A 23,350-nucleotide genomic window follows, 5' to 3' on the forward strand; every position below is an offset into this window, starting at 1 on the left:
ACCACCGTGGAACTCGCTGCTTGATCAGCTCATGCACATTCTAAAGTACAGATATCAGGCCAACGTGGGAGCCAAAGTCAAGCGCAAATGGTGAGTCAAGTGGGTCTCGGTCACCAATAACTCGAGACAGTTATGCGGGAGCTGGGAAGTCCATCCGCAGAAATGATAGATACTGCGTTCGGGTATGCAACGTTAATGGTTGTCCGATAAAGCTTTCTTATCCCCTCTATTCTACTAATCACATGTTATAGCTGGAGAATCCTTTCATCCTGCCGATCGCGATGACCCCCAGTCAACGACAGCCAGCTCCGCCGATATCGGCCCGTCGCTAGCCATCCACGGCAGCTATAAAGGAACCAACGAATACATGTCCAGCGATTCCTCATCAACAATTCCCAGTTCAGAGTTCAGAGATACAAGCAAAATGCCCGAGACAGCCACCTACACCCACGGCCATCATGCCTCCGTGCTCCGGTCTCACGGACAACGGACCGCCCTCAACTCTGCCCAATACCTCCTACCACACCTCCAACCCCACATGAAGATCCTAGATATTGGCTGTGGTCCGGGCACCATCACCGTGGACTTGGCTACTTATGTCCCTAACGGACACGTTACGGGACTGGAAATGGTCGACGATGTCTTACCAGGCGCCCGACAGCTCGCCGAATCGCGAGGGATCACCAACATCGAGTTTGTGACGGGTGACGCCAACAATCTGGCCTACGCCGATGAATCATTTGATGTGGTCGTCTGCCACCAAGTATTACAGCACGTGGGAGATCCAGTGAACGTGCTGAAGGAGATGCGGCGTGTTTGCAAGACCGGTGGCATTGTCGCAGCGCGCGAGGCCGACTACTCCGTGTTCATGTGGTACCCCGAACTGCCTGGACTGCGGCGCTGGCAGGACTTGTATGATCGGGTGGCACGGAAGAATGGTGGTGAGCCGAATGCAGGTCGGTACTTGCATGTCTGGGCACGTCAGGCTGGGTTCGAGAAGCAGAAGGTCGATTGTACTGTGAGCTCGTGGTGTTTTGCGAAGCCGGAAGAGGTCCAGTGGTGGAGTGGGACGTGGCAAGAGCGCGCGTTGAAGTCAGCCTTTGCTAAGGGTGCCTTGGATAATGGATTCGCGACGGAGGAGGAGCTCGAGGGTATCTCTGCGGTTTGGCGTCAGTGGGGAGAGGATGTGGATGCTTGGATCTCGATTCCCAGTGCGGAGATCATTTGTCGTAAATAGCCATATCGTTTCTTATCACTTCTCAATGGGATCGAAAGACTGGAGTGTCTCAGTCCGCCTTCGAATTCTGATGCTTTTTCTTCATAGCTTGGTGGCTACCAGTTGTCCAAAAAGTTTATACCATGGCTTATGCTGAACTTTCAGTGTCTGCTTAGCAACGGATGCTATCTGTTGCCTATCTGTAAGACTATTAGATCTCTCCAGTCCCCAAATCCAACATGAAGCTGAATAGGTCATCATCGTACTTCGGGATTTCCTATTGGTCAGCTCGCATTTCCACTCCCGTGATTGGCTGGTCGGTCACAGCCCCATCTGTCCTTCGCAGTTATGCCTCCTAGATCCCGAATTTGAGTATGATAGTAGGTCTGGATGCAGTTGCAGACGCGTTTAAGTGGATATGTTTCTCCATTATCATGAAGAGAGACAGAACTTCTATTGGCTGGTCAACTCTCATGTTTTCCTTGGGCGGCATATAAATATCTGCTCGATCTTCCCTTCGTCTTCTCTCCTATTCATCAGTACCTTTCACTACAACACATCCATACTTTAGACTTTCACACTCAAGCCTACTACTATTAAGTTTACTACTACACCAACTACCCAATAATGTCCACCCTCCGCAGCCTAGGCCACAACGGTCCTCTCGTCAATGCCATCGGTCTCGGCACAATGAGCATCGCCGGTGCCTACGGCCAACAGAACACACCGGAAGAGAAGCTTGCCTTCTTAGACCATGCTCACTCCATCGGACAGCGATTCTGGGACACGGCCGACATCTACTATGACAGCGAACCCATTATCGGGGAATGGTTCAGGCGGTCTGGCAAACGCGAAGACATCTTTCTTGCGACCAAGTTTGGTCTTAGCTATGATGCCAGCATGAATCAAAGCATCCGGTCTGATCCAGAGTATGTTCGGATGGCATGCGAGAAAAGTCTGGAGAAGCTGGGTGTTGAGACGATTGACTTGTATTATTGTCATCGGGTGGATGGGGTGACTCCTATTGAAAGGACGGTAGAGGCTATGGTTCAGTTGAAGAGGTAAGTTATATCTCAAACTGTGGGGTGATTACTTGCTCACATGAGATGTTGGTTGCAGGGAAGGAAAGATCCGCTATCTGGGTCTTTCTGAAGTTTCTGCTGCTACTCTGCGCCGTGCGCATGCTGTCCATCCCATCTCAGCTCTGCAGATTGAGTATAGTCCGTTCTGCTTGGATATTGAGTCACCCCAGTCTGATGTGCTTGATACCTGTCGCGAGCTGGGTATTGCAGTGGTTGCGTATAGTCCCGTGGGTCGGGGCTTGTTGACGGGTCAATTCAAGTCGAGAAGCGACCTGGGAGAGCAGGACTTTCGTTGCTTGATTCCTAGGTACTCCGAAGGGTTGGACAGAATCTTGAAGATTGTGGAGAGATTTAAGGAGATTGGAGAGGCGCATGGGTCTACGCCGTCGCAGGTTGCGCTGGCGTGGCTGCTGGCTCAAGGTCCGGAAGTCATTCCCATTCCGGGTACTCGGAGTGTTAGGTATCTGGAGGAGAATGCTGCAGCGGTGAATCTGAGATTGGGTGACGATGAGGTTGCTGAAATCAGGGACTTGGTGCAGAAGGCCAAGTTTGTGGGAGATCGCTATCCTAGCATGTAAGTTGTCCCCATGACTGGAGAGAGTTGACGGGTGGTAATCGTGACTGACTGCGTCTAGTATGCCGATTTTCCCTGATACTCCGGAACTATGAGGGATATCCATCTTCGCAACAAAATCTGTATACGACTAGTATTTTTCAGATACGTAGTAGTAATTCAATTAGAGACACTCAACAAGCTGTATTCATTTCCTAGCCTAGATGCACAAAACTTGGATCTTCATCCATCGATCCAAATCGGTAGCTACTCTTCCCCACTATATTAATGCTTCAACTGCGACAAAAGCGCACTGTTTCTCAGAGTTTCTTCCAGTGTAGTCAAGGGTTCCATCAAAATCTAGTACAATGTGAAATAGCTGTCAGTATTCTCCGGATTCTCAGGACCCCCAAATCACGGTTCTACGGTAACTTACTTTGTGGCTTTCCTCGAAGCCTGCCCCGCCGAAATATCCATATTCCTGGATATACTGGGCAGCCTGACATACACCCTCACAAACGACCTCAGGGAATCCCTTGGCAGCCATTCCAGCCATGAAGGTCTCCTTATCCACCGGCTGGAAACTAATATCAACACCCATACCCTTCGCAAGTGCGATCATTTCTTCGAAGGTATAGTTTCTTCCAGCGATGTTGAAGTTTTGACCGAGTGTCTTGCTAGGATTCAGAAGAATACCCTTGACGAACTTACCCAGGTCAGCAGTAGGGTCAATAATGGGCACGGCTGTCTGGGCGTTTGTTGGTTCAGGGAACGCTAGCACATATGAGGGAGGTGTTGTCGGAAACGGCGCCAGTATCTCAAAGAAGAAGGAAGCATAGATAGCAAGTGTGATGATGGTGTGTGGGATCGAGAGTTGGCGGATGTAGTCGTCAACACGGGCTTTGCTGTCAAAGTGCACCACTCCGGTGAGTTTCTCATTGGTGACTATAATTCTATTAGCCACAGCTAGCAAGAAGACGAGCGCGACGCAGTAAAGAGATAGGGGAAATGGCTTACTCCGTGAGATACCAGGCAAGCTGCTCCAGATAAGATGTTTGACATCCAACTCCTGTTGATGTTAACACGCCTCCATTATAGTGGTACTATGCCCTACCTTAGCAATATCAGCCACGTTCATGCCTTGTCTAGTCTCGGTGGCAGCATCGAAAGTCTCAAAGAAGTTCGTGACGGCAAAGACAGCATAAGCATCTTTGAGGGCTAAGCGTAGGGAGTCTTTTTCTTCAAGGTCGGCCTATTGTTTTCTCTGTCAGTGACCTTCTGTCAAGCGTTGAGTCGGTAAACCTACCTTCATCAGCTCCGCACCCTGCTGGGCTAGGCTTCTAGCAGCCGGCTTTGAAGGGTCTCTGGTGATGGCCCGAACGTTGAACTGCTTTGATGCAATGGGATCGGCAAGAATTGCTCGAGCAACCGAACCACCTTGGATGCCTGTAGCACCGAATACAACGAGAAGCTTCTTACTCTCGGACATGATAAGTAAACAGGTCTAGCTTATGCAGTGGCAATGATATATTTCCCTTTCCAGGAATGAAAGTGCACAGTGAAGAGCTTGTAACGGTGTACTATATGAAGAGATGATGGACTTTGAGTGCCTGATACTAGAGAGTTGGTCGGGAAAGAAGGACATATTTATACTGTTTGGCTTCTAGTAATGCCACATGATAAGCAGAACCATTCCGCTGACCCATATACTAGTGGTCCAGAACGCCTTTCGAGGCAGCTAAAACCATTTTGCATTTCTAATGATAAATGCTCCATAGAAAAGACCAGCATTCATCGCCCGACACACAAGACTGACTGAGGGTTATATCACTAGCCGGACTGTGATTGGCTCCCTCGCAATAACTTCCAAAAGGGATTAGCGCTGACAGGACATGTGATCAGGCCAGTGTTGCTTAACGGATCTCCGTCTCCCCCTTCTCTTCAATCTTCGTTGATTTTTCTTCCCTACTCATGCTACAGGCATGACTGATTAACACAGTTGCATCAATCATCAATGCCCTCTCCGTGCGGCAATTTACCTGCTATGTAGCCTTGCCTACTATCGTTGCGTGAACGGCACCGAACTTGCCCGCTATCGGACCAGCCGATACTATCGGAATGGTCCGCCACGGGAGATTCTCGAAAGGCTGCCAGGTCTGTAGGAAAAGAAAGATCAAGGTAATGTTTAGGCTCAAGCTGGAATCTTCTATAAATCACGACAGTATTATTCTTTTGCATCAGTGCTTATTTCATGAACCACAACAGTGCGACCGGGTGCGACCACAATGCAATCAATGCCTAAAATCCGGTTGGAAGTGTCCACAGTATGGGGATTCTATAGAGCGGATGTTTGTCTATCATAATCCAAGGGATTTCGACACAAATGATGTTCTGACAGCCTTCACATCTTCACCAAATCCCTATAAACCAACAAGGGTACAGATTTCCGAGTTGCCAGCAAACCTCGGTCAACCAACTGTCAACATATTAGGTGGAAGGGTCACCCAATCCGCAGAATCCCGTGCGATCGATTTCTTCATGTCCGCTCATACCTTCCACAACATCGGCCTCATCCGGGGGCATTATGAGTATTTATCTGCATTCAAGAATGATGTTATGACTGAGGAAAGAGTTGTCGCCAGTCTCCGTGCCGTTGCGCTAGCAGCGTATGCTACCAAGTTCCAGCATTTTGTCCTTCTCCAGAAGGCTAGACAATATTACGTTTCAGCGCTTCGACATATAAACGCAGCCTTATTGTCCCGTCGTGAAGCAGCAAAGGATGCTACCATTATCTCGATTCTCTTCCTCAACACCTTCGAGGCTCTAACTTGTGAAAGTAGAGATTTCCCCTATCAAAGAGAGACTCACTTGAAGGGGGTAGCATCAATATTGGACATTCGAGGAGTGGGACTTGTCCAATCTCGTAGTGGGCTTCAGATGTTTCGACAAACCCTTCTCTGTATCTCGGTGACTTGCTTAACGCGCTCTTTTCGAATACCTACAGGATTGGTTAAGCTTCACCGCCACGCTGCTGCTTGCATGGATACCAGTGATCCTGCGTGGGAACTGTCGGATATTATGATATCATTGTCCTATTTCCGTGCACTGGTCAAGGACGGTACGCTCTGCGATGCGGAGACGATAATTGAATGTGCGAAAGATATAGACCGCAGCCTCTGCTCGCTCGCGGACAACATGCCTGTCGATTGGCACTTTCAGGTCCTGGAGTTAGAGACGACGTCTGAACTGGTCATGGAAACGCAGTATCACGTGTATCCCGATGCATGGGTGGCAGGTAACTGGAACAACATCCGTACCTGTCGCTTGCTTTTACATCAAGAGATCAAGCGGCAATTGGAAGGTGTCCGCGATACGCCCCTATTCGATGCAGTCCAATATCAGCAGTCGGTCATACTAATGCAACAGCTGGTTTCGGACATTTGTGCTTCCGTGCCTCAATACTGCGGCTATCGACCGAAAATATCTGGTGGTTTACCAAATACACAGCAAGTCACGTTGCTGGCAGATGCGTTGCCATTCGACAACCAGTCCAGTAATGGTATTCCCGCTACCGCTGGTGTCTACCTCCTTTTCTGGCCTCTGCTGTATGCCGAGCAAATGGCGGATTCGGAGAAGCAGCGAGGTTGGATCATTGAACGCATGCGATATATTGGCAAAGCTACCGGGATCCGACAAGCTTTTGTGTTTGAGGATATGCTGAAGCGGGGGGTGGACCCTTTCTAGTAAACGGATCTAAAGCAAGGCTCTGGTTGGTTGCGATTCACGCGACCAAGATCTTGTAGCAAATGATCTAGGAATGCCGCTGAAGAAATGGGGAGAGAGCATGATGCCATTATCAAAAAGGTGTAAATACTTCTTCGGACAGAATGTACAGCAGGCGCAGCGTCCTAGAATAATACCATGATTGGTCGAAGCTGACATCGAGAGGGATAGCCGACCGAAACAAACGCAAAAAGAAAATCTCCCCGACTGGGAGTCGAACCCAGGTCTCCCGCGCTTGTTCCCAGAAGGGATTGACAAGCGGAAATCATGACCGTTAGACCATCGAGGATTGGATGAAGTACATGGTACCAAATTTTGTATTATGTTACAGAGTTAGGTTATGCGGAAACCGACCCAGAAATCGGCCTCGATGGTGAGGTCTGTGGGTATATAACAGACCTGTCCATACTGTAGGGCATTCTCCCTTGTAGATGATCTCGTCATTCACTACTATCATTTGCAAGTTAATTCGATGCAGCCTATACATTACCAATCATGAACTTTTCACGGTTCTGCCATATGGTAATCAGTTATCGTGTCAACTTCCATACAAAATATATATCTAGTATGATCCCAACTAGTGAAATTCATGAGCAGCTACTGGCCCTCAGCAGATAAATTCTTTGTAGGTCATGACGAAATTGTACCTTTCACTACACACAGTTCCAATTTGGAATTTTTATCTGTAGCTTTTACTGGCCTGCGTTGTGCCTTAAGGTTAATGACGTTGACTGCTCATCCAAACAAACATCAGCGCAGTGGCAACCTACCTTACATCCAAAGGAACCGGAGAATATTTCCGAATGAATCAAACAATCCTGGCCTTTTACTTTGCTATCAGAGCCATAACAATCTGCCTCTACCATGTAGGTCCGTGAGCAATAGTGCATCTAAACCGCGGTAAATGAGCCAGACAACTTCACGGCAGACATGGATAAGGAACATTGAAGTGGTGCCATAAAGTCGCCCTGGCAATGCTGTCATACTTTTATAATGCGCATTCCCAGGCCACAAGAGTTCCTCTTTTGCGACTGCGTCGGAGCGTAGGATATCCATGCTAAGAGCAAACCATCCCTATGCAGATGAATGCAGAAGATCTACAAGATGCCAATACAACTACAGCTCCGAGGGCGCTAGTCATCTGTGGCGTCTTACTGGCCGTCGCGCTTGCATTGTACGTTCTTCGACTCTACACACGATGTCGTCTAGTACATAAGATCAGACCCGAGGATATCATAATATCGCTGGCAGTGGTATGTTCATATGTACCAAGCACCAAGATGCCACACTGACCATCTGAAAAGGCCTTGGAAATAGTAGCATTCTCCATGATGGCAGCAGCAGCGATCTATGGCGTTGGCCGATACGACAGATTCGTTACACCAGGCAACAAAACCCAAGCCTTGCGCTTCGTCTTCACTTACGAGATGACCGGCATATGGGCAGGGGCACTCCTGCGCGTTTCAGTCGCGCTTACACTTAAATTGCTCCACCGAGCTAAGATATGGCACGCTATCTTATGGTGTACAGTGTTTGTTCAGCTCGCAATAGCTCTTGTTTCGACCATCTGTCTATTCATCCAGTGTAGACCTCTACGTGCCATGTGGGATGTCGTCCCCGACGCTCGATGCTGGGCTCCGCCTCGGCTACATATATATGGGTTTGTGTATGCTGGTAAGCATCTCAAATACAAGTAACAACCGAGCTATACAGCTAATAAGGGTATCTTTGCTGGCAGGTATCGGCATCCTTACCGATGTTGTATTCGTCATCATGCCATTACCTCTAGTGTGGAAACTGCACAGATCTCTACGAGAGAGGCTTGTCATCGCCTTTCTGTTATCTCTTGTGCTCTGCGCCACCGCGGCTGCCAGCGTAAAGCTCTACTATATCCAGGTCATTGTGCTTGAAGGAGAGCGGCTGCGGTCCCTAGTGGCGCCAACGTTATGGAGCAGGATCGAGGAGATTGCCCTTATAGCTGCTGCTTGTGCTCCTTCGTTGAAGTCGTCGACTGAAAATGGCCTACGCCAGTGTTGGCATTGCTGTGCGGGACACCGTCAGCAAGAGCGATCGAGTACTCGTGTATCCAAATCGGAACATTCCAGCTTATGCGCCATTCTGGACCAGTATGCTTCTGCGCCGCTGCGCGTGCCAGAGCGGGCGTATCGGAAGCTTGAGGGTGTCTGATACTTTGACGATAGCAGATCTCAAATTGCGATATGTGAGAAGGCGGTGGTCTAGTTGTTTTATGGACTATGATTGTTCTCTCCAGCTTGGCAGATAAGGGAGCGGATGACTATGAAGCTGAATCAAATATCTGGAGTGAGTTGCTTATGAACATCAATAACATCCCCACTAACTGGTCCTTTCCAGGCTCGGTGATCGACACTCTGTGTATGGTATGACGCATGGCCGATGCGACGTATAGACTCGAGATACATACACAGCTAAGAACAGTTCCACTCTAGAAAAAAGATAGAAACGCAAGAAAAGAAGGCCAATATCATTCTTTATCTATACAACACATCGAAGAAGTCCGGGAAAACAATCTCACCACACGTCAAACGGGCCAGGACGGATCAGCGTGTTCTCCTTTATATAAAGCAACAAGGCTCATTGAGTATCTCGTTTTTCATCACGAGCTGACAATAAAAAAAATCGTCGTGAAATATCCCACATATCCTCGATTTACCTCCTGTCCCCAGAGCGCTATAGGCTATAGATCCTGATCACTGAAACTCGAGTGCCGGGAAAGCGGGCTCCTTGGGGTTGTTGAAACAGCGCATTTGTCCTCATGAATACCATCGTTAGCCTTGTTAGTGGCATTGGCCGTGCTCGGCACCGGGGCGAAGGGATGTGGAATGCGCTCGCGGACAGGGTGGGCCGTGCCGGTTTGGATATCCCCGGTGTCGGTCACCCGATGAGCTGCGGAGAGGGCATAATCTCCTGAATCGAAGTAGGTCCGTTTCTAGCTCCTGTCAGCTATGATGAAGAGGTTTCATTCATAGTACAGGAATACCTTAGGGTGCTGGCCAAGATGACCCCCACAAGGCAACCTTCCGTAGGTGGTGAGGATACGCTTGTCACGCTCAGAAAGCGGCTGTGCAGAAGAATGAGCATATGGCATCATTACCAGTAGACGGAAAGCACCATCTTACTCGATCATGCACTTCTTTGTCACTCTTAAGGTCCATTCAGAGCATTCAGGGGTAGAAAATGTTGCCCAAGAAGCAGTTGGAGCAATCACGAGGTACTCGGGCGAGATGCGAAGTCCCCATTGTTCCAGTTAAAGTTAAGTTTCCCAGCATCTGTTGGTTAATGCATGACGTATCAGCATGTGACAAAGACCTAAAGTGGTGTTGTTCCAGGAGTCAAGTCGCTTGGGCTTTCGGCTTTCGGCTCTCGTTCCATGGATCTGACAACCCTTTCGATGGTTCAGTTGCAGTATGATTAAGGTGTGTTCTTGGCTAGGGGTAATGTGAATCATGGTCAGGGATTGATTGGGGAACCTATTATGAGTGGACGGAGATATTAGACTGCATGATGGAAGCCAAATGACGTGCAAGGAGCTCCCCGGTACGTACCACGAGGCTAAGCATGATGACAAGGGTAGGTTGCAATTAGCTAGTAGCAATCAGTGCACAATATATTGTTCATAAGAATACTTTGGATACCTAGAGTCTAGACAAAAAGACAGAAAAGCAAAACATACAACAACCCAAGTATGGTGGTGGTGGTGGTGGTGGTGGTGTGGTGGTGGTCACCAGGCGCTGGATTGCCGCCCTATTCGGCCTTCCTTCGGGGCACTTCAGGCCCCTATTCTTCACCCAAATACTCTACCCTCGAGCTAGAAGTAAATCACAGTTGTGAAACCAGGTAAGCAGCACCAACGAAAGCATACTGAACTTTGACAATATAGCCGGAAGAGGTGTACTGATATTCATCCAGATAATTATTAGAAATCCACCATAATGATATTGAGAAAATTCGCTATTCTTATATACTAAAGAAAAGTATACTTGATTTCTACAAACATATAATCATTGGTTATAGATATACTAAACAAGATACTCACTAGATATGAAGCAACTGGTTGCAATGGAAAATCATTCTGCCTGCCAGTCGCGCTAAACCTTTTTAGGCAGAGCTTGCGAGCATCGTCCGCATCGTCCCCATCCCACTGCAACATTGCCCCTTCCAGATATGTTCACGTCTCTATCATGAACCGTAGGGTCTGGGCGCGTATTCTTATGACCACTAATAATATTCATGGAGCGCTCTCAAGATATAGCCGCTCAAGCATGTGTCGCTTGTAAACGACAAAAGCGAAGATGCGACAAACGATTGCCCCAGTGCAGCCTGTGCCTCCGCACCAGCCGCACCTGCGACTATGCTGATACTCCAAAGCCGCCTCCGACTGCAGCCGACCTCGAAACCCTTCAAGCAAGACTGGCAGAACTGGAAGAAAGACTGAGTAGCGTCTCGGAGCCAGATTCTCTGTCTGCTACAACCGGCGGTCCGGGCACAAGTAGCCTTGCCACTGAATCCATCACGCCCGACCGAGAACCCACCCGCTTTCCGTCAGCTATGTTTTTGGATATAGACTGCTATAAATGGTCCAACATGCAATTCCCCAGGCCAGCTGTCAGCATTCCGATGGTAAGGAGTAAAACCACCACTACGTTGGTTCTGCCAGTGACCCAAATGTTGCTGATTACCCACCCAGGATATACTCAGCATCCTCAACCAGCCAAATTTCATATTGGAAACAACTTCGCATTACTTTGATACGGTCCATACGTGGATGCCAATCATCTCGAAAAAGCGACTAGACCTTGGCATCTCACTGAAGGACGGTGGACCGCACATTGCGCTGCTTTTCCTCGCAATGAAGCTCAACACCCTCCCTGCATTACCTGGCAGCGAAATATGCGATGCAGTTTATTCGTCCGCTAAAAGATTCTTGTCGACCTTAGAAGCCAGTGGAGCCGTGTCATTCATCTACCTCCAGGCCATGACGTTGATAGCCGTGTACGAATACAGTCACTCCATCTATCCTGCGGCGTGGATGACCGTCGGAGCATGCGCCCGACTCGCTGAGCTTCTTGGTATTTCCCCTGGTAAGGACACGATGAAATTACTCAAGCCTGCTGTATGTATATGAATGACCAAAGACGGCGTAGAGGAAAAATCAAAAATTACTAATTATCTGCAATAGACGACTTGGACGGAATTGGAGGAGAGAAGACGGGTGTGGTGGGCCATATACATCTTGGATCGCAGTATCTCCCTAGGCAGCCGGAGGAGATTCTGCCTCCCAGAGCCTGCGGATACAGATGGCCTTCCTGTGGATGATGATGCATGGGTGAATACACATCTACTGATTCGTATATGTTATATTGACTAATATCATCTCCAACAGGATCTGGGCGATGTAGCCAGCATCATACAGTATCCAGTGACAACACCATTTTTTTGCGCCCCTATCTCGCCTTTCGCTCGCCTCTGTCAGTCGGCTATGTTTATTAGCCGTGCCGCCATACATCGCAGCGATTCGCAGACAGGCCTGGCAGACCAAATAACCGCTGCTCTGCGACTGACCGAGGACCTGGGCACCTTCAGCTCCCTTCTTGCCGGAGAAATGGACTCCTCCCCGAACGGTTATCTACGATTACTTGCTCCTCAGTGCCTGACGTGGTCGGCCCTCTTTCTGCTGCTCGATAATTATTGCTGCCCAGAAAAACTTGACAACGAACCAGGATATGCTACATCCGGCGACGTTAAAGAACCGGACGAACTCGCCGCCCAGATCCAGGCCACGCTGGTCGTGCGGAATATCAGCGACCAGGCGCACAAAATGGCCACGAACGTCATGGATCTTATATCTCATCAGCTACGTAGCGATCAAATGGGGAAAGTAAGCCCGTTCGTACTGGATGCGCTGTACTGCTCCATGGTGACATTCCAATGGATCTATCGCGAAGGCGGTGATGAGAAAGCAAGAGGCCGACTCGCTGATATAGAGGCTTGCATGGGGAGGTTGAGTGAACGGTGGAAGTTGGCGTCAGAATACCTTGCCCTTAATGAAATCTATCGTCACGGAGGGAATACATGAGATCAATTCAAGATCTACATTTGTACTCCAAATTCAATACAATACCGTTGGCTATCTCACGCAGTACTGAAAATCTGTTATCTACCATTCATGGCCTCGCGAGGTCACGCACTGTCTCACACAGGTCGAAGAACATAAGATCTAATTCTAAGACTTGTCTCAGTCGAACCTAAGAACGAAGCATTCCTGATTCAAATGTTCTTTGCGAGTTACGAGCCCGTGGAGCCGTTTCCAGACAGAACCTGAAATACGCCGGGGAGGGAATCCGGCTTGAGACTCTGCAGTGGCAGTGTCATCAGTGCAATTTCTTTGATTGTTTGCCTTTTAGTGCTCAGTCAGATGAATTGTGCATAAGGGAAGTCGAAATATTCTGACAAATTTGTCAGTTCTCGACCGTGGGAATGGAATTCCTAGCCAAGCCGATGTATGATGTATGAGTTGAATGAGCGCATAGCACACAGCAAAAGACTACTTTAAAAGAACATGCTGTAATCCACGGAGATACGACTGCGCACCAAGTTAGACATAAGCGATAAGCGTCCGATCCGCGCTGTAGGCCCCCGCTCATGGCAATGTGGTTGTCTGGTGGCCACCGCCGATGCGGCCGCCGGAATGACCGCTTCTCCGACTCCTTGGGTAGTCGGCTAGAACATCATCCTTGGGGCTGGTGGGTCGTTCCCAAACTTTGTCCGCTTTCGTCGTTCGTCTCGAAACCTTGTCATGCCGGTCAGCGGGGAGTGCGGCCGCAGTTAGCGGACGGATCTCCATTTAAGGTTTGGCGATCCAAAGTTGAGTAGCAGGTGAGAGCTCTCTAGATGCAACATAAAAGAGCTATGTGCACCGTCGTCTCGCACCACAGCTGGGAAATTCTGATTGATATCCCTCACGTCCGCAGCCACTATCTGACACGATGAGTCTTAACTTTGGCATGAGATGCAGCACTGTGCTGCCCAATAAGCCGACATTAACTGAGAAGAATTTACCGGACCAGACTGGCAAGGTGCGCATCCGCAACAGAATCCTTCCCCCCTTCTCGATGAGTTAGCTGACCTCTGAAACAGGTGTTCCTTGTAACAGGCGCCTCCGGGGGGCTCGGTAAACTCCTCACCGACATCCTGTACCAGCATAATGGCAAGGTGTACCTTGCTGCTCGGTCCGAGACGAAGACTAGGGAGGCAATCGAAGAGATGAAAGCAGCCCATCCATCCTCCAAGGGCGAACTGATATTTCTTAACCTTCAACTCGATGATCTGACCACCATCAAGCGGACAGCCGATGAATTCCTGGCACAGGAGGATCGTTTGGACGTCCTGTGGAACAATGCTGGTGTGATGGTCCCGCCCGCCGGCTCGCAAACAAAGCAGGGCTATGAGCTCCAGTACGGAGTGAATAATATTAGCCACTTCTTGCTCACCTACTTGCTTCGCCCGGCACTCGAGAGGGCAGCAAAGTCAGCACCCAAAGACTCCGTTCGCGTCATCTGGGTTTCCTCGAGTGCTGCCGACGCCGCACCGAATCCGGCTATCGATTTGACCAATATGGACTACCACCGAGACGAGGGGGCTTGGATGAAGTACTCCCGTAGCAAGGCAGCTTCTGTGATTCATTCGGCGGAGTTTGCACGAAGAACTAAGGGTACGGGCATTCTTAGCCTGGTAAGTGCATCACCCTTTATACTACTGCAGGCTTCATCGGCCCTGACTGCAAGCTTAGGCTCTTAACCCCGGGAATTTCGTGACGAATCTCCAGCAGAATATGTCCAAAATGGAGCTCATGATGTTTGTAAGTTTCAATCCGCTGTCACATAGTCCTTACCCATATTTTATACTAAATTTAATCATAGAAACTCATCGCATCGGAGCCGATCAATGGCGCCTATACCGAATTGTTCGCAGGTCTCAGTGACACTATTACGGAGGAGGAGAACGGGGGATGGGGTACGACTCCTATGCCATATCCATGTCTACAAATATCATCATTCACTAACCTGTTCTAGTTTCCCCTTTCGGGAAGGTCGAAAAAGTCCGCAAGGACTTGGTGGATTCAACCCTCGGAGAGAAGTTCTGGGACTGGAGTTTGCAACAGGTGAAACCTTACATGTAGGAAGATGAAGTATTTGTCTATTATCACCACAGTTCTATAGGAAAATGTCAGGACATTCTTACATGATAATTAATTGAAGTTGCGACTAATCAGTCATACACATTGCCATATTTCGGAAGCAGATTACTACTTGTGAGCTCTTAGAACAGTCAAGGTTATAACTAGCATCAGACCTACGTACGTCATCATATTGAGTGGCTTGAAGACGTATGAGGGGCAAAGCATACTACTTTACAACAACCATTGGTATGGAACCATCCATGCTTTCTATTTCTGTAAGATGGGAGGCTACTTTGGTCAACTTTAGACACGTTGTCCTTATGATCTGGTCGATAGTTATCCAAGCACCCGAGACCCTGTCATAAATGTTAGAATAGCCATCTACGTATCGAGTCAGTGACACAGACACTCCATTTCAGATGTTACATTCCAGAAGACGCTATTACACCACAAAGAGGCAAGGCTTCAGTGTTACGGATCGAAAGATGGGAGGCAGCGCCATAGTGTCGGACATCTGTCCTCGGCAAAAGGCCTAGATTGTGGAAGAAAGGAAGGATAGAAAATCTTTGCAGAATGTAGTATTGTTGTGGCCCATGTAGCTACGTATCTTGGTCTGTGGGGACTGATCTGCATGAGGCTTTCCCTGCGGAACCAGCCAAGATGAGTGGGGAATGCGGTTAATGCGGCCGCATTCCACCGCATCAACGCTGCGGGACATACTGATCCGGTGTGGCCGGCACGGAGCTTACACTAAACAGTTTCAGAACTACACAGATCCACCTTTAGATGGTCTATGGTATTCAGATTATCGGGTTATCTATAGTAACTGTGAGGCGAACATTGTATGTAATAATCACATGGCCATGAGTAACAAATTTCTGTTCTCAATGTACAAAACTTCCCATTCGCTCAATGGTAGGGTGGAATACTTCGAGCCTCGGATTTAAGTCAGTATAACAAACGGTCTGCAAAACTCAGTCTCGAACAACTTGGGTTATTCTCACATTAAGGTTGTGCTTTCCCCACAGCATGAAGACCTTCTAATCTTTCCAGTCTCACCACCGGACATCGTTACAAGGTCACAAACCAGACCCCAAGTCTTTTCGAATGAGATTGAGCACTTGTCTAACTGCGATCTGCGAAAGAAATAAACACCTTGATTTCCTCCGTGCGATTGAATCGCTCATAGTACTCCGGCCCATCCTCGATGCTAATAACTGCCGACGTGATAAAGTCCGTGTTGGCCCTCTCGCTCGCAATCAGGTTAACCAAGTCGGGAGCGATACGATACGGCTGCACGATACCCGCCTGGTACTTAAGAGCCTTGATCCAGAACTCGCTGATCGGGAAGTCCACGTTGGGACTGATATCGGGGTGTTCCTGGAGAACAGGAGCGCCGGGAACGTAGTTATATACCCCAATTTGGCCAATCCCACCCTCGAAGCCCGTCACGTTGATCATTTGCCGGGTCACGATCGATGGCTCGAACTGCAGCTGAGCGTTTAGGCCCTCCATGCCGACGCAGTCCACGGCCCGGTGGACGCCCTGGGGTTCGCGTGCGAGGATCTGGGCCACTGGGTCGGACTCGGCAAAGTTGATTGGAATTGCCCCGATGGAGCGTGCGACGTCGAGACGCGACGGGACGTGGTCAACGGAATAAACGCGAGATGCACCGCGCAGGATGGCGCTATATGCGGCCATAAGGCCAACGGGCCCCGCTCCAAAGACTGCAATGCTGTCTCCCGGTTGGAAACCAGACCAGGTGACTGCTGTCCAGCCCGTGCTGAAGATGTCGCCGACTGTGAGGAAGCTGTGCTCTAGAGTCGGGCTGGTCTCGTTCAAAGCGATGGGTAAAGGGAATAGATTAGCGTCCGCAGCAGGGACGCGAGCATACTCAGCTATGAGCTGTTAGCCTAAAATCTCTTCATAGTTAGCTTTACAGCGGGGGCGAGGATGTGTACGCACCTTGGAGACCGGATATGCCGGGGGAAGCAAGGCCAGAACCATAAGAGGTGGGCATAGACTCGCGCATTTGGAGCTGGCCATGATGAAGATTGTCTGGAATGACGACATAGTCTCCTACAGAGAGTGAAGTGACCGCACTCCCAACCTGAGCGACATAACCGATACCCTCATGGCCGGGGACGTATGCTGGCTGCTCAGGGGCAAATCCACGATACGCGAAGAGGTCAGACCCACAGATGGCAGAGGTGGTGAGCTTCACAATGGCGTCGGTAGGCGATATAAGCTGGGGGGTAGGTACATCTTGGACCGTGATATTGTACATGCCAGACAACATCAGCGCCCTCATGGTGGCTGGCAGAGTGAGGTTGGCAGCAATCATCCTGACGTCTGGTAGAGGGTTGAACACTAGAAAAGGTGGAAAGTAAAAGAGTGATTAAGGGGTTTATTTGGGAAACTATTCATACTGCTCGGGGAGGTGCTCGGTTTATATCAATGCCCTCAGTCAGTTCGAATATACGTACACAGGAACAATGTCCCAGTCTGCCCGCTGGCCCATCCGTCGCGCTTATCACTATACATTACCCACTTCCTAGACCAAGAAATACATGCTTTTGCCTCAGTCATTCTAGAATCATCATCCGAGACCCTAACGGCATCCTCCACGCTGCCTGGGCAAGGCGGCCGCATTTGACCATAATTGCGATGATAGCCATCGGCGCCTGATTGTTTGCGGAGGATGCGGCCGCAGCGGAACAGTGCTGTATAGAGTCCGACTGACCGGGTTCGGGATGCCCACGGATAGTTGGCCATCCGGTTCCGCCGACAGCAGAAGCACTCATTGTACGCTACGCTTAGAACTTCAGTATAATTTCCGGCCGGTCCTCAAGCAGTTGGACCAGCATTACTGTCCATCTTTCAACCCTCACCCATCCTATCCAAACAGATAAACACCAGAGCAAAGATGTTCAACTCAAGAAAACCCACATTCACTCCCTCAACCGACATTCCTTCTCTGAAGGGCAAAGTCATCTTGGTGACAGGCGGCAACAGTGGCCTAGGAAAACAGTCCATCCTCGAACTCGCCAAGCATGGGCCAAAGGAAATCTGGCTCGCGGCTCGCGACCCTAAAAGAGCCGCCGCCGCCGTCACATCGATCAAATGTGATCTTGTCGAACCTGTTGAGATCAAGATCCTCGAATTGGACCTCACGTCCCTCGACTCCGTGAAATATGCAGCCGAAAGATTCCAGTCCGAATCGTCCAGACTGGATATCCTGCTCTTGAACGCAGGTATCATGTCTGTTCCGCCGGGACTGACCAACGAACGCTATGAGATACAATTCGGAACAAATCATATGGGCCACGCACTGCTAGCCAAGCTGTTGATACCTGTTCTGCTGAAGACTGCTACATTGCCAGGATCGGATGTAAGAGTCGTGGTTCTGACTTCCCATGCGCATAACTATGCGCCAGAATCTGGGATCCAGTTTGACACTCTCAAAACCCGCGCGGAAGGAATGAATACGGTTGCGCGGTATGGACAGAGCAAGTTAGCAAATCTGCTATGGGGGAGGGAGTTGGCAAGACACTACCCCCAGTTAACCGTGCCGCTGGTTCATCCAGGGCTAGTGCGGACCAACCTGGCGACCACAATGAACCAAGGTAGTTGGATCATGAGGATTCTGTGGTGGATTGCAAGCTTGGTTACCGGTGTCGATGTTGAGACTGGGACACTGAATCAGCTTTGGGCTGCTACTTATCCCCTGGTTGAGAGTGGCCAGTATTACGTTCCCGTCGGGAAGACAAAGAAGGGGAGCAAGTATGCTCAGGATTCGGGACTCGGGAAGAAGCTCTGGGAGTGGACAGAGAGGGAGCTAGAGGCATACTTGGATGCATAGCTTGACGGATTAATGGGGTTGATTGGTGACTGGTTCGTTTGTTTCCATAATATGAGTGTAACTAATTCGAGAGTTCAAAGTAGTGTATTGTATTGTTCAGACTTCATGCAAGTTAATTTCAACATCCTAAAAAAAAACCAGCTCGAGACATTTAGTGCACGGTGCGTCGTGTCTTTATCCAGTGCTGATATTTGACTTCATCCTGCATATTTAAGCGCTATGAACTTGTACCGGTAATCTGGTCCCGATATAGCCTGTTGTGGTCTACTCAGTAGGGTGGTTACGATTGTGGCTCGACTGTAACTATGCCCAGTAAGATGAATCAAAGCTACGGATACGAGTGCGAGGTTGTGGCAGTTTCACAACTTTGTTTTCAAGTGAACTTAATAATATTTTTAATTATAAACTATTATAGGTCATAAGTCTCTTGTCTGAAGTGGAAACGTAACCACTATCAATCAACCTCGTGTGTCAACTTCATAGCCGTCTTACAGGCCGGTGATGGTCTTGTAAAATCTCATCGACATAGAGACGCAGAAGCGTTTAATTTCATGAAAATGGTCTTCGGCGGCACGGGCAGTACAACTTTCTGTGTGTTTGCGAGACTCCTGCCTCGATGAACTCACCAGCAGCAAACTACCTAAGTAGGTCTACCGTTTTATTCGTAACCTAGTGTTCCAGCACCACCGCGAAAGAGCAAACAAAAAAAAAGACAAATAAGCTTAGCAGGTAGGGTATGAGGGATATCTCTCTTTTCCAAACCTGATGTTCTTATAAGAGCCTTCGTATCGATCCCCATATATCGTTCATAGACCTCCAGGACTCCCAGTCGTGAACGAACCACAAGCCACACGCAGCTACGATATAAGTAGCCATGGACACGACTACAAACACAATGATAAAGGGAGTCTTAGAGGCAGAGCTGACGCTGTCTGGAGTAAACCAGTTCATGCCGTACCATGACTAGAAGAGAAAGCTTAGCTTAGCTGTATGGAGCTGGCCACTTCAAGCTTGTACCTACCGTGACAAAGCCCATGGGAAGATATAAAATAGTGGCAACGGTAAAGACAAGAATGTAGCGGTTCTGTAGACTGCTGTTTTTGGCCAAACTGGTTCCCCTTGCAGCTTCCCTGACTGACGTAGCATTGAATAGCTTGACGGTCTCTCAGTAAGCGGTGCCTCATCAGATCGAGACTGGGACTTACACCATCTCTCAAGCCCTTCATTTCCTCCATCTTTCTTTCAATCCGGCTGAGAATTGGCTGAGCCTGTTTCTCATACTCAGCAATAACATGGGCAAAAACAGAATCCAAGAATGGTTGCGCCTTCGCTAGCTCTTGCTGCTCCTCTTTTTGCTCAGGGTCTTCCGATTTCTCAAAATAAGCAATCTGCGTCAACAGCATGTGGTTTAATGCCATTTGCATGGTTTGGAGGTCGGACGTGACCCCTTTGATCCAGTCAGTGCTGGTATGGAGTATTTGAAGGACAGCGAAATACTCGTCGGACTTGGAAAATTGCGCATCGTCGAACATCAGGTCGCGTCTCTTTATACGAGTAAGCTGTGACAACTATCCGTAAGTTAGCTAAGATTAGGAAAAAAATAATGAATCATATAAGACCAAAGCCGGAGAAGGGGTCACAGTAAGAAGCAGTACCATGGGTTCAAATAATAATAAAGTTGTACTCACGCTCCTAGATAGAGACCGGTCCAGGCGATCTAGAAAAAATTTCCACTCCATTAAGACTCGCTTCAACGATCTGGAAATCTCGGAAAGAAAGAAACCAACTCCTGACAAGCAACCAATGCGATAAGTTTCAGGTATTGCATTTCCAGTCAGGAGCGCGTCCACATGAATTTTTGATTGCAACGCCTGGTCGTTATCCCATATGACGACCATCGTATACAGGGGCAATCTAGAGAACGTAGTGCTAATGATTGCAAATCCGCACCGCATCTCAAGAAGATGAAGATCATCGTCGGCATCTTTGCCGCCGTTGGGTATATCTCCTTCATCTCGATGTAGCCAAATACCATGATAGGTCTCGGCTCCTGCCTGGCATCTCGTGGTAATCTCCATCCAGCGAGCCTGGAAGTGGAGAAACACCGAAGACACGTCCACCTTGCTGTAGGAGTGTGGTAGAGTACCCCATGGAGATGCAAAGCTCATAATGAAGCGCGAGGCTTCCGGTTCGCCAGGCGATGGATCTGTGTCCGAAATTTCGGGATGCTGCAGCTGCCATAGAGCGAACCCGATTGCCTTCATAGACATCACCAGCGTGGAACGCAGAGATATTTGCCTGCTCTCGATAAGTATAGTCGACATTAAGAAGAACCTTAACACACTCACACAACACGCCCGCACACCTTGCCTGACCATGGCACGTGGTCAACATCGCTGGTTTGGTTTTCGGTGCTCCGCTCGTCCAATATGCCTCCAACCTAGATTTACATTAAACCGACTGACACATTGGGCATCCCAGAGACTAGCTAAGCATACCATGCGATGGAATCTTTTACCGTATTTTGGCTTCCCCTCAGCATCGTAGCTCACCTCACAAACTTCAATCTCGAACTTCTGGTCCTTAGCCTCCGGCAAGGCCCACTGAAACTCCAGCAAACGCTGGGAATCGCTGTTGTTGATACCAGAGACGTCTAGCTCGCTCACCAGGCTTGCTGGCCAGGCACTCAACAACAGTGGCATTGTGGTAGCATCGAGTATGCCCCTTTCCCTCGGTGTCGGCAGGTCTAAGAATGCTATATCGGGCGCTGCGCGGGCAGTCACTACCTTCTTCAGTGGGATTGCCAGGTTTGGCACCGAGATATAAAGACGACCATTGTGTGCTTGTAGCTCGATCTTGAATGTTTCTTGGACCTGGTTCAGTCTGGCTTGCGATGGGTACCGTAAGTGATACCATCTTGCGAAAAGCCGATCAGACCAATCTTCGAGGCGGGGTGGTAACTCTGGAGTTTGCAGGCTATCGAATTTGCTTCTCAGAAAGGCCAGTTCTTGATTCTGAATTTCTAGCTGAGCCCTGATGGCACTGAGGGCTTCGAGAATCTCCTCGGTCTTGTTGCAGTCTTTTTGTGCGTCTCGTGAATTGTCAGCGAGAGAGGTCTCATTGTTAGGCCCGGCTGTGCGAGCCACTAGGGCCTCTCGTATAGCATCTAGAATCGGCATCGAGAGGGTTTAATGTCAGAAGAGAATTTGTGTGGGTTGGTCGGTTCACAAGCTGGCTCTGGAGGGCCCTTCGCGATATAAGGGAACTTTTGTATGCACGACGGACATGAAAGAGGGCGCCTCAAGTCCACGTGCGTCGGGCGCTGTGACAAACAAAAGTTGAACCGCCAACCATTAAGGGGGACTCACAATCACTGTTGTAGCGGAGGCGTCTTACATGCAGCTAAGAAAAGCCAGTAATCAAGTTAGCGCCCAACTTGGGGCATTTACGGGAAGACAGTTGGGCAGCATCCAAGCAAATAGTACGGTTAATTCATTTTATATTGTTTAGTACGATGGTGTCGTACATTGAGGATACAGGATTTGAGCCAGTGAGTTAACTGAACCCCGACAGGGCTTGGGAAACGAATGTCAGCCAGACAAAGGGTGAATAAGCGCTACAGTAGTCTATTAGAAGATACTAAGACGACTTGGCTGCGGCCAGAATTGAAAAGTTGACCAACAGTGACTTAGTCATGATTTTCATGCAAATCCAGAAGCACTTTGCCCCGGATGGGAGCGGTTAGTCAGTCCTTATTATCGGTGTTGGAAGACCTGATCAGTGGCGGATGTATATGATAGGCCCAGGATAGAAGACAATTACCACGATGTGTTCCGCTCGCAGTCGTTAGCCGCTGGTCCGGAGTTTGTATCGGTGGTGAGAACAGATGAACTTCAATCTCAATCACCGGATGGCCACACAGACCTTCTTGGTTGAATCATCGTACTATATAACTAATTGGAACATACCATGTCCCTGAAACACAATATCTTGGAGTACGCATATAGCCACCCATTTGAATGGGACAACAAGAATTGCCTGCTTGAGTTTGCTATTGTCTCGAATATATGGAACTGACCTGCGGTGCATCCCTACAAACCCACCAAAGGTTATGGCAGAAATGACCGGTAAGTCAATTCAAGCTTCGTACAAGGTATAAGTAGGCTGATGCAGTATCACTTAGGTCTTGAAGCCTCTGTGATGCCCTGAGCATCAGAAACGAAGACCCTAGAGTCTCAGATAAAGTGCAGCGGATCAAATCTTCACCTAGATACTGAAGTATCTGTCTCGCCTACAACTGTGGAAGAGTATGGCAGCCCCATCCTGGCTAAATGATGAGATTCGCTTCGAGAGATACCAGAAAGCCTGGGCATGTAGAGCCCTTTTCTTTTCTTTTCTTTCTTTTTGTTATTGTTTTTTTTTTTTCTCTTAGGAGGATAAAGTTGGTAGGTACTAGGTACGCATCTTGAATTTAATCACATTGTGCTAATCCAACTTGTAGATGATCAAAATTATTGATAAGAACCTACCGTCCACTCGAAGTGGTAGAAATTGCAGGGTAATATCGATCCTTGGTTTGCTCTTCTTCGCGCCGTTACCTCTGTGCTGGAGAGAGCCGCGCCTTGGAAGAAAAGGG

The 23,350-nt window shown here is 48.9% G+C and overlaps 11 protein-coding genes and 1 non-coding gene across 12 annotated transcripts; 7 read left to right on the forward strand and 5 right to left on the reverse strand.

Moving 5' to 3' along the window:
• Positions 1 to 399: 399 nt before the first annotated feature.
• ASPBRDRAFT_47711 (class I SAM-dependent methyltransferase) lies at positions 400 to 1,358 on the forward strand. The gene has a single exon (XM_067625920.1). It carries the CDS (start codon positions 425 to 427, stop codon positions 1,235 to 1,237), a length of 813 nt encoding a protein of 270 aa, XP_067474917.1. The 5' UTR covers positions 400 to 424; the 3' UTR covers positions 1,238 to 1,358.
• A 485-nt stretch (positions 1,359 to 1,843) lies between these two features.
• ASPBRDRAFT_135034 (uncharacterized protein) lies at positions 1,844 to 2,967 on the forward strand (the record flags this gene model as incomplete). The annotated part of the gene is made up of 3 exons (XM_067618671.1): positions 1,844 to 2,277; positions 2,336 to 2,872; positions 2,934 to 2,967. The coding sequence occupies 3 exons, from the start codon at positions 1,844 to 1,846 to the stop codon at positions 2,965 to 2,967; spliced, it is 1,005 nt and encodes a 334-aa protein (XP_067474918.1).
• Positions 2,968 to 3,042: 75 nt separating this feature from the next.
• ASPBRDRAFT_660981 (NmrA/HSCARG family protein) lies at positions 3,043 to 4,340 on the reverse strand (the record flags this gene model as incomplete). The annotated part of the gene is made up of 5 exons (XM_067628655.1): positions 3,043 to 3,211; positions 3,288 to 3,796; positions 3,869 to 3,917; positions 3,966 to 4,103; positions 4,158 to 4,340. The coding sequence occupies 5 exons, from the start codon at positions 4,338 to 4,340 to the stop codon at positions 3,137 to 3,139; spliced, it is 954 nt and encodes a 317-aa protein (XP_067474919.1). The 3' UTR covers positions 3,043 to 3,136.
• Positions 4,341 to 4,837: 497 nt separating this feature from the next.
• ASPBRDRAFT_47713 (Zn(II)2Cys6 transcription factor domain-containing protein) lies at positions 4,838 to 6,866 on the forward strand. Its single transcript, XM_067625921.1, has one exon. The coding sequence runs from the start codon at positions 4,970 to 4,972 to the stop codon at positions 6,593 to 6,595; it is 1,626 nt and encodes a 541-aa protein (XP_067474920.1). The 5' UTR covers positions 4,838 to 4,969; the 3' UTR covers positions 6,596 to 6,866.
• On the reverse strand, positions 6,834 to 6,923 carry ASPBRDRAFT_t246. Its single transcript has one exon. It is a non-coding gene; the product is annotated as a tRNA-Asp (tRNA).
• Positions 6,924 to 7,962: 1,039 nt separating this feature from the next.
• ASPBRDRAFT_134946 (uncharacterized protein) lies at positions 7,963 to 8,821 on the forward strand (the record flags this gene model as incomplete). Its single annotated transcript, XM_067618661.1, has 2 exons — positions 7,963 to 8,308; positions 8,340 to 8,821. 2 exons carry the CDS (start codon positions 7,963 to 7,965, stop codon positions 8,819 to 8,821), a joined length of 828 nt encoding a protein of 275 aa, XP_067474921.1.
• Positions 8,822 to 9,350: 529 nt separating this feature from the next.
• ASPBRDRAFT_58771 (uncharacterized protein) lies at positions 9,351 to 9,828 on the reverse strand (the record flags this gene model as incomplete). Its single annotated transcript, XM_067627954.1, has 3 exons — positions 9,351 to 9,602; positions 9,654 to 9,734; positions 9,793 to 9,828. The coding sequence occupies 3 exons, from the start codon at positions 9,826 to 9,828 to the stop codon at positions 9,351 to 9,353; spliced, it is 369 nt and encodes a 122-aa protein (XP_067474922.1).
• A 1,038-nt stretch (positions 9,829 to 10,866) lies between these two features.
• Positions 10,867 to 12,973, forward strand: ASPBRDRAFT_47715 (Zn(II)2Cys6 transcription factor). Its single transcript, XM_067625922.1, has 4 exons — positions 10,867 to 11,293; positions 11,361 to 11,786; positions 11,853 to 11,999; positions 12,057 to 12,973. The coding sequence occupies exons 1-4, from the start codon at positions 10,904 to 10,906 to the stop codon at positions 12,747 to 12,749; spliced, it is 1,656 nt and encodes a 551-aa protein (XP_067474923.1). The 5' UTR covers positions 10,867 to 10,903; the 3' UTR covers positions 12,750 to 12,973.
• Positions 12,974 to 13,677: 704 nt separating this feature from the next.
• ASPBRDRAFT_135196 (uncharacterized protein) lies at positions 13,678 to 14,852 on the forward strand (the record flags this gene model as incomplete). The annotated part of the gene is made up of 5 exons (XM_067618682.1): positions 13,678 to 13,749; positions 13,811 to 14,404; positions 14,463 to 14,531; positions 14,593 to 14,686; positions 14,746 to 14,852. 5 exons carry the CDS (start codon positions 13,678 to 13,680, stop codon positions 14,850 to 14,852), a joined length of 936 nt encoding a protein of 311 aa, XP_067474924.1.
• A 1,125-nt stretch (positions 14,853 to 15,977) lies between these two features.
• ASPBRDRAFT_660990 (glutathione-independent formaldehyde dehydrogenase) lies at positions 15,978 to 17,288 on the reverse strand (the record flags this gene model as incomplete). The annotated part of the gene is made up of 2 exons (XM_067628656.1): positions 16,818 to 17,288; positions 15,978 to 16,750 (listed from the first exon to the last, which is right to left on the reverse strand). The coding sequence occupies exons 1-2, from the start codon at positions 17,194 to 17,196 to the stop codon at positions 15,978 to 15,980; spliced, it is 1,152 nt and encodes a 383-aa protein (XP_067474925.1). The 5' UTR covers positions 17,197 to 17,288.
• Positions 17,289 to 17,778: 490 nt separating this feature from the next.
• Positions 17,779 to 18,714, forward strand: ASPBRDRAFT_199909 (uncharacterized protein; the record flags this gene model as incomplete). Its single annotated transcript, XM_067621375.1, has 1 exon — positions 17,779 to 18,714. One exon carries the CDS (start codon positions 17,779 to 17,781, stop codon positions 18,712 to 18,714), a length of 936 nt encoding a protein of 311 aa, XP_067474926.1.
• Positions 18,715 to 19,096: 382 nt separating this feature from the next.
• ASPBRDRAFT_334621 (uncharacterized protein) lies at positions 19,097 to 21,362 on the reverse strand. The gene is made up of 5 exons (XM_067623122.1): positions 21,213 to 21,362; positions 20,403 to 21,154; positions 19,920 to 20,282; positions 19,736 to 19,867; positions 19,097 to 19,677 (listed from the first exon to the last, which is right to left on the reverse strand). Exons 2-5 carry the CDS (start codon positions 21,090 to 21,092, stop codon positions 19,486 to 19,488), a joined length of 1,377 nt encoding a protein of 458 aa, XP_067474927.1. The 5' UTR covers positions 21,093 to 21,154; positions 21,213 to 21,362; the 3' UTR covers positions 19,097 to 19,485.
• Positions 21,363 to 23,350: the final 1,988 nt, after the last annotated feature.

This window comes from Aspergillus brasiliensis (assembly GCF_001889945.1).
Source record: "Aspergillus brasiliensis CBS 101740 unplaced genomic scaffold ASPBRscaffold_15, whole genome shotgun sequence".
Classification (NCBI taxonomy): Eukaryota; Fungi; Ascomycota; class Eurotiomycetes; order Eurotiales; family Aspergillaceae; genus Aspergillus; species Aspergillus brasiliensis.